The sequence below is a fragment of the Pollachius pollachius genome (genome assembly GCF_949987615.1).
Source record: "Pollachius pollachius genome assembly, chromosome: 14".
Lineage (NCBI taxonomy): Eukaryota > Metazoa > Chordata > Actinopteri > Gadiformes > Gadidae > Pollachius > Pollachius pollachius.
In genome coordinates this window covers 1,989,236-1,998,299 of record NC_136947.1, presented here as the reverse complement: position 1 = coordinate 1,998,299, position 9,064 = coordinate 1,989,236, and the positions used below count along the sequence as shown (strand labels likewise).

The window sequence follows — 9,064 nt, the reverse complement described above, 5'->3', positions numbered from 1 at the left end:
GTGTGTGTGTTTGTGTGTGTGTGTGTGTGTGTGTGTGTGTATATTTGTCTGTGTTTGACTGTGTGTGTGTGTTTGTTTGTGTATGTGTGAGTGTGTGTGTGTGTGTGTGTATGATGATCTGTGTTTGTCTGTGTGTGTGTGTGTGTGTGTGTGCGTGCGTGCGTGTAATTACTCACACATGCATGCGTGCGTGCGTTGATGTGTGTGTGTGTGTGCTTGTGTCTGTGTGTGTGCTCGCTTGTGTGTGTGTGTGTGTGTGTGTGTGTGTGTGCTTGTGTCTGTGTGTGTGCTCGATTGTGTGTGGGTGTGTGTGTGTGTGTGCGTGCGTGTCTGGCCGTGCAGACCCGCCCACGGTGACCCTGTCGATCGAGCCTCGCTCCGTGATGGAGGGGGAGAGGGTGACGTTCACCTGTGCCGCCACAGCCAACCCGCCCATCATGGGCTTCAGGTGCGTACCCCCCCAAGGCCCCGGGTCTGATCCCCGCTGCCCGTTCACCGGGATCAATGGCCCGCCTCAGGGACGCCGCATGGATCTCATTACAGCGTTAACTAAGGTTCATTAACGGGGCCCGGGCCTGGGAGGACCGCTGCAGAGCTGCCCTCCTTTATTCCTCCGCAAATACCTCGCTAAATGCAAGCCTTTTCCACGGCGGGAAAGAAAAAAAAGAAAAAAGGGTAGGAACCGGAGTGAGTTAATCAAACTACGTTCCCGAACCGGGAGATTGAGTGACTTGGACGAGTCTTTGCCCGTCTCCGGAGTCATTACCGCCGGCATCGGAAACATTAGTGAAACGATGTGTGATTGGCGAAGTGGCGTCTTAAGGGTGGAGCGACCAATGGCGTCGTATTGCTTGTGTTCATTAGCCTTCTTCTTCCTTATCGAATTTCTGTCGCTCTACATACGTAATCTGACATAATTGATACGATTGGCTATGAGCTACGTACAGACTCGTATGACAGACATTCGTAGCGCCCGATAAACGGCTCCGGGCAATCGTAAACCACGCCTCAAATACGAGAAAATGAATGTGTGGTTCCCAGACCTCATCTCAATGTAGATTGAGATGAGGTCTGGCGTTAGCCAGGCTATGTGTACATATGCAGGAAGGAGAACACGTTTTACTCCGAGACGAGAAGCTAACGATGCTACAATGCGGATATCCTTTGCGAAACGTAAACGTGAAGATGCCACATCCCCTTTATAGTTGAGCGGTTTCATTCTTTTTTTGCGCCTGCCGGCGGGGTGTCTGCCTGACGCTGACGAGCATCATCAATCGTGGCGGGGAAGGAGAAGTGTCAGTGTCACTCCCGCCATATGCTTCCAGACAGTTCTCTGACCGTTTGCATTTTACACCGCCAGCAGATGTTGCGGAAGAGCGGGAGCCAGAATCCCCCCGGTGGGAGCTCACTGGGCTGCCGCGCCTGTACTCAGCCTTGTCTCCTACATCTCCCCCCCCCCCCCACCTCCCCACGAAATAACCACAGAGTACACGCACACACACACACGGCAGGATACTCCAAGCGTATAAAAGCTGAGGGTTGTGAGTCCAACGTCGGTTTGGTTCTGCGGTGAGAAGCGGTTCAAAGCGTTTGGCGGAGGGGAGGATTCCACTGCGGCACACTGTGTACCCCCGCTTCACATACCGTACTGTATCTCCTCCGGCTGTCATTAATAATTACATTTAAAGCACACAGCGCCCGAGGTATATTCAATAGCCTAACTTCATTTGAATACATTATAGCTCCTGCCTGGTTTATAGATAGTGTCAGCTGTGTGTTTATGAGGCCTATTTTATACCCTATGTCATCATGTACTCTGTCTCTCTGTGTGTGTCTGTCTGTGTGTGTGTGTGTGTGTATGTGTGTGTGAGTGTGTGTGTGTGTGTGCATGTTTTTGTGCATTTGTGTATGTGTGTGTGTGTGTGTGTGTTTGCATTTGGGTCTGTGTGCATGTGTGCATTCACCGGTATGTGTGTGTTTGCTTGCATGTCTGTGTGTGCGTGTGTGTGTGTGTGTGTGTGTGTGTGTGTTGATATCCATGTGTGTGTGTGTGTGTGTGTGTGTGTATGCAACGGTATGTGTGTTTGCATGCATGCCTGTGTGCGTGTGTGTGTGTGTGTGTATGTGTGTGTGTGTGTGTGTGTGTGTGTGTGTGTGTGTGTGTGCGTGCGTGCGTGCGTGTGTGTGTGTGTATGTGCGTGTGTGTGTCCAGGTGGGCTAAGGGCGGGGTCCTGCTGGAGGGGGCCCGGGAAAGCCTCCTCATGACCACGGCGGACCACTCCTTCTTCACCGAGCCCGTCTCCTGCCAGGTGTTCAACGCCGTGGGCAGCACCAACGTCAGCATCCTGGTGGACGTGCACTGTGAGTGGCAGACGTAGACGTACGGACATAGACTTGTGGACGTAGACTTACGGACGTAGACTTACGGGCGTAGACTTGTGGACGTAGACTTACGGACATAGACTTGTGGACGTAGACTTACGGACGTAGACTTGTGGACGCAGACTTACGGACGTAGACTTACGGACGTAGACTTACGGACGTAGACTTGTGGACGTAGACTTACGGACGTAGACTTTATGGACCGTGACAGAGTGCTTTGAAGGTGGCGATGTGCCTTCTACAGCGCGTCGCCATTTTTTATATTATTATTTTTAAAGCAGCAGTTGTAGATCCGTTTTTAGCTGGACTTGAAAGGTCGATTATTATTCAAGCCTTAATAACTTTTGTATGAAATAAATTTCTTCAAGTAGGATCATCAGGAAAATACATAATATGAGGATGAACTATACGCCGAGGTTCTTACATTCCTAACATCCTGAACACAGTTGGCTTGGTAATACAATGACATTGCGTTTCTGGCCGTGCAGTTAGAATAGCAGCAGGTTTTTATCCGGTACCTACCGTGAGCCAGCTCAAGGCTGTTAGAGTCTTACATACTGCTTGGTGTCAATCAACATTCCTTAAACCATTTTGGTTCCTGACCCAAAATGGCGGCCTGACAATGCAAAGCCAACTCTGAGCCTGAATTGTTGATCCTTTTCATTAAACGAATGATGATGAATTCATATGTGACCAATTCAGACCATGCTGCACTCCAAATGCTATCGTAAGCCAACGTCATATCATCATACTTTTCGTATTAATACTGAAATGTTGCAGGCTTGGAATGTTATAGGAATCAAATGTCAGTGTCTCTTTCTCGTCTGTCCCTCTGTGTTTATATAAGCCCATGTGCTCTTCATTCTCTCTCTTCTTCTTTCCGGCCTACACTCTTCTTGTGCCCTTTGTTCTAAACCTCTCCTCCTCTCTCTGTCCGTCTTGTTTATCTGTGTTCTGTCTTCCTCCCTCCCGCTCGCTCTCTGTTTCAAATACACTATCTTACCGCTTCCCTTTCTCTGGCTCTTGACTCTGTGTACGTCTCACTATCTCACTCCCCTCTCTCTCGCTCTCTCTCTCTCTCTCTCTCTCTCTCTCTGTCTTTATCACACCCTCATCAGTGTCTCTCTCTCCCTATCTGGCCCACTAGTTGGTCCCATCCTGGTGGTGGAGCCCAGGCCTGTCACGGTGGACGTGGACTCTGACGTGACTCTGAACTGCAAGTGGTCTGGAAACCCTCCTCTCACGCTCACATGGACCAAGAAGGGCTCCAGCATGGTGGGTAGCAACTCCACAAAAAACAACAACTACCACCACAACAACAACAACAACGCCAACTAAACTGCTGAAAAGACAGAGCCTTGAACGTTGTAGTTTAGCTACGCCAGCTAGGCTAAACCCCTGCTATTTTTCCATAGACTCCAAGGGGAGCGTACCTATGTTCCCCAGGTCCTATGTTCCCCGCTTTGTATGTGACCGGGGAACATAGGACCCTGTGAGCAAATCTTTTTTTCGGAGGATGGGAGGGGCAAGTACCGCCTTTTTCGCCTCTGATTCGCCTGTGATTGGTTAGAATGGCTCTCCTCCGATTGGTTATGGTTAGGGTTAGGTTTAGGGTTAAACCTCCCCCTAACCCTAACCCTAAACCTGACCTTAACCCTTTGCACCCGGGGAACATAGGACCTGGGGAACATAGGGATGACCCCGACTCCAAGCTAACTTTGTGCTGCACAGTATCGGATGCTGGCATGAGGGCCTTTATACAAGTTAAGTCAAGTCAATTTGATTTATATAGCCCTTAATCACTGTTACCGGCCACATTTTACGACTGTTTCCTCCTGAACCGTAGCCCTCTAAATGGCAAGGGAAAGTTATCCGCTAATTATAAAGGAGGATACCTTGAGGAACACAGGAGAGAGATCCCTCCTTCTGGGCACGGTAACGAATGCAATGGGTGCCAAACTAGGGAGGCATAATGCTACCATTACATCTGCCCGTTATGGCACCTATAAACAAGCACAACAGAGGTTGTTTGAGATGTTAGACGAAAAGAGCATTAGTAATGAGCTAGTGTGGTTTATGGCGGTATCACACCTGGATCCGTACGGAGGGGCATCAGAGGGAATGGCTGGGGAGCGAACCGGTAGCCGTCAGAACCGAATGCAGCGGCCACGTATCGCTACGTAACACATGGTCCGGTGCTCGGCCGTCACGCCGGAGGAGGAATGAGGAGTACCGCCGAGGATCCTCTGCTTAGCGCTCCTCAAAACAACTCTAAACACGCGTTTAAAGGACTGAATGATTGTTTTCAATTTGAACACAAACGGCGTGGGACTTTGTTCCAGCCAAACACGGCCACCTGCTTAACGCGCCAATAAAATCCCTCCATCTGGGGTCTGCGTGTGCGCTAATCTGTCCGTTTGGTTGCTATAGCGAATGAATTGGCTATGGGATTTAATTGTACTGCAATTGACAGCACCCCCCCCCCCTAAATGTAGGTGCTGTTGTTTCCTCAGATAACATGTGATGAATGGGTTGTCGATGGCTTGTATTGCTCTGAGAGGAACAGGAGGGAGGAGACTATGGAGAGAACTGCTTTTACGGACGGTTAAAAGAGAAATTAGTGCTTGGTAAAAACCAAAAAGAGCCCATTCTCACAGCGAGAGGCAGAATACATATATATTTATATATCGTATTTATATTTATTCGCTACCTAAATCTTTCCTGTGCAGCGTAACGCAGCGTCCTGAGCCACACTACAGCCCCGCGTTGCTTATCTTTAATTCAGGCTTAACGAGTTATGAGAAAGGCTTGGGGAAAAACTAATGGTGCCTGCAGAGAAAATCAACATGTTGTATGAATTAAAGATGGCTCTGGCTGGTCTCTGCTCAGCTTCATGCCTCTCCTCTCCTCCTGCTTCCACCTGTTTAATAATCTAACCCAAGTGCTGGTGTCTGGATGTTGTGTGTGTGTTTGTGTGTCTTTGTGGATGCATGTGTTTGTATGTGTGTGTGTGTGTGCGGATGGGGTTTGTGTGTCTGTTTGCCTGCATGTTTATTGATGTGTGTGTGTTTGTGCCAGGATGTGTTTGTGTGTGTGTGTGTCTGGATGTGTGTGTGTGGATGCTTTTGTGTGTTTTTCTGAATGTGTGTCTGTATGGGTCTTGATGTGTGTGTGCGTGTGTGTGTGTGTGTGTGTGTTTGTGTGGATGCTCATGTCTGTGTGTGTCTGGATGCGTGTGTGTGTGTGTTGATGTGTGTGTGTGTTTTTCTGAATGTGTGTGTGTCTACATGTCTGTCTGGATACACGCCGTGTGTCTGCGTGTGCGTGTGCGTCTGTATGCGCGTGTCTATGTGTGCGTGCGTCCAGGTTCTGAGCAACAACAACCAGCTGTACCTGAAGTCCGTGAGTCAGGCGGACGCGGGGCCGTACGTCTGCAAGGCCATCGTCCCTCGCATCGGCGTGGGGGAGACTGAGGTCACGCTCACTGTCAACGGTACGCCGGCCCCTCCCCCTCGCCATGTTTGGCTCCACCCCCTCCCCCCCCCCCCCCCCACACACACACACACACAGCAGCCTCTGCCCCACGCATCCACGCACAATATAGAGTCAGTATTGTGTTGAATGTTTTTATTAGATTGACACTTCTCTCAACTCTTTTTTTTTTAAATATTTATGATTATTTTATTAATAGTCATCATAATAATTATGATAGAGATAGTAGTAGCAGAATGAAAATAGTATAATATTTATGTCATTTAATGTAAACATTAATGTAATATTAATTAATTCATATGAATAAATATTCATGATGTGGGTTAGTACGGTTGCTGTTTTTAATATGTATACCAATTATAGATCTTGACCCACATATTTTATTTAGAACTTACTTATTTAGAACTCTTATGCTTACCATTCTTGCTATATATACATTTTTCCCTGTCAAGTTCTGTCAATCGGACGACTGAACAATCATTATGGTGGACTTCACTTAAACACTGTGATGCGATGTGAAATCCACGTTTAGGTCATTTTGATTCAATGGTTCAGTAAAGGTCAGCTCTCTCTCTCTCTCTCTCTCTCTCTCTCCGTCTCTCTCTTTCTCTCTCTCTCTCTGTCTTTCTCTCTCGCTGTCTCTCTCTCTCTCTCTCTCTTTCTCCGTCTCTATCCCTCGGTCTGTCTCTCTCTCTCTCTCTCTCTCTCTCTCTGTATCTCTCTCTGTCTCGCTCTCTCCCTCTCTCTCTCTCTCTGTATCTCTCTCTCCCTCTCTCTCTCTCTCTCTGTATCTCTCTCTGTCTCTCTCTCTCTCTCTCTCTGACCTTTCCTGCCCCCCCCCAGGCCCACCCATCATCTCCAGCGATACGGTCCAGTATGCCGTCCGGGGAGAGAGGGGGGAGATCAAGTGCTACATCGCTAGCACGCCTCCCCCGGACAAGATAGTGAGTACCTTACCCTTCCTCTTATCTCCACCTGCAGAGCCCACCTCTCACCTCAGCCGCTCCAGTTTGTTTCATATTCAGTCACGCTTCCCGGAGCCTGCGTTCCCTGCTCCGCCGTCAGCCACCTCACCCTGTTTAACCCTGTGAAATACGGAGATAGCAGCTAGCGGCTTGCGCGTTCGACTCTCAAAAGAGGAGGGTTCGGGTTCGATACCTCCGACGACGCCGCCCTCCCCCAACCCCTGTCCGTAGCTTACCTGTAGGAGGTGTCCTTGGCCAAGATGAAGCCCGACTCCTATCGGCCCGTTGATGATCTGAAGGCCCTGGGAGATGCTTTGGGGAAACATTTCTAAAAGGACTGTATTCATTTTTGTTTGAATAAAATTTGCATTGTCCCAGTTCGTGCTTTGTCGAGCGATCTCTTAAGTTTGAAGGTGTTGGGCTTCTTTGTGAAATATAAACCATCTCATTGAATGATCGAGAGCGGCCTTGATTCCCTCTATTTGGCACAAACAAGCTTCCCTCTTCACAATGAGAACTTAATGAGCTGGAAGTGTCTGTTATGTTAAAGGTCGGGGAAATGTTCCAACAAATGATTTCATGTGGTTTGAAAACCACATGAAATTGACAAAATTATTTCCGTGCAATCGAGAACTATGGCATGCAGTGTGTGTGTGTGTTAGACAGAGAGAGAGAGAGAGAGAGAGAGAGAGAGAGAGAGAGAGAGAGAGAGGAAGAGAGGATGGCAGGGAGGGAGGGAGGAAAGGGAAGGAGAGAAATCGAGCGAGTAATGAAGGGGAGAGTAAAAGTCTGTACCTTTCAGCGTAAATTATCTAATTGTAGAGAGCGGACACGACAGAAATCAGAGCTTTTAGGAGGCTCACACTCCTAAACCCATGAAGAACTACACACACACACATACACACACACACACATTTTGCTCAGGGCGTATGATGTGATTTGACAGTATAGGCTCAGCCAAATGCAGATCCGCAAGCACACATAAAATATGAAGCAAGGTAAAACTCTATCTAAGTGTGTGTGTGTGTGTGTGTGTGTGTGTGTGTGTGTGTGGGTGTTTGTGTTCGACTGTGTGTGTGTGTGTGTGTGTCTGTGTGTGTGTGGTGTGTCTCTGAGTGTGTAAAAGCAGATGATTATTTTTTCTCATACAGAAAATAATAGGATTCGAATTTTGAAATTGTGTTTGAAATTTGATGCTTAATCTTTATTTATATTTTATGCTTAATCAATAGCATCTGCTTTGTTTGACCTGCACACCGTAGCATAATTAATAAATCTATTTGCATTAGCTGTGCAAACTCTAAGGAGCAAAACTAGTTTAAGAAGCATACGCAACACCTCTGGTCTCAAACCTCTTCTGGACTTCAACATCTGTTACGCCTTACCTTCTCAATTTGTATTCAGTATTGTGTGTGTGTTTGTGTGTGTGTGTGAGAGAGAGAGAGAGAGAGAGAGAGAGAGAGAGAGCTCTGTTACTCTCCCTCTCTCTCTCTCTCAGAGAGAGAGAGAGGGAGAGTAACAGAGAGAGCGACAGAGAGAGAGAGAAGTCTTTCTCTGCAAAGACTAGAGAATGGTTAGTAGAGAGATGTGGGCGGCACTCTGAGTAAAATGATCATGTATCACATATTTAATTAATTTAAATAGTATATAATATCCATCACAGATTCATGACATCATAGAATGAAACATATACTTAGTTACATAAATATTCATGTGATGAAATGTGCGTTAATGATGACTAAAGGTCTATAATTAGAGCCACTTTGACCAATCTGTACTCAAACAAGATCTAAATCGTCCGCCCGCACTACCCGTTTGATATCTCGGTGCCTTGAAACCTCCATGGATTGCATTCAGGCTCGACTTCTACTCGACTACTTAGCTGTAATGACTTCATTACCTCAGAAGGCCTGTTTGGAATGCGCGCACCGCTCTAAAGCGTCCTCTGCTCGGGTACGGTCTTGGCTGCCAGACCTCCCCCAGGGCCAGCACGCCTCTGGCAGCCCGGCTCCGGGCGGACGCTCCGCGAGTGGAGCAGGGATCCCCAACCAGGGGTACCTGTGCTTTAAACCCGCTACGCCTCTGAATCCATACGGGAACCGTTGGGTTGTTTTCAAGAATAGCTTACAGAAGAATACAATAAAACGATGAGGTTTTATTTACATGCAATGCAACCATGGTCCGATAATAGGTAGGAAAACTGTTCACTTCCATCTCTTGTGGGC

General features: G+C 47.8%; 1 protein-coding gene across 1 annotated transcript in view; it reads left to right on the top strand.

Annotated features, from left to right (window-relative positions):
* The window catches only part of kirrel1b (kirre like nephrin family adhesion molecule 1b), a 59,016-nt gene that overhangs the window by 38,594 nt on the left and 11,358 nt on the right, over positions 1–9,064 (top strand). Inside the window, exons 6-10 of the mRNA XM_079751452.1 lie at positions 343–448; positions 2,213–2,361; positions 3,530–3,657; positions 5,749–5,875; positions 6,718–6,818. Coding sequence (XP_079607578.1) covers positions 343–448; positions 2,213–2,361; positions 3,530–3,657; positions 5,749–5,875; positions 6,718–6,818 — 611 coding nt within the window. The remainder of the gene's footprint in view (positions 1–342; positions 449–2,212; positions 2,362–3,529; positions 3,658–5,748; positions 5,876–6,717; positions 6,819–9,064) is intronic.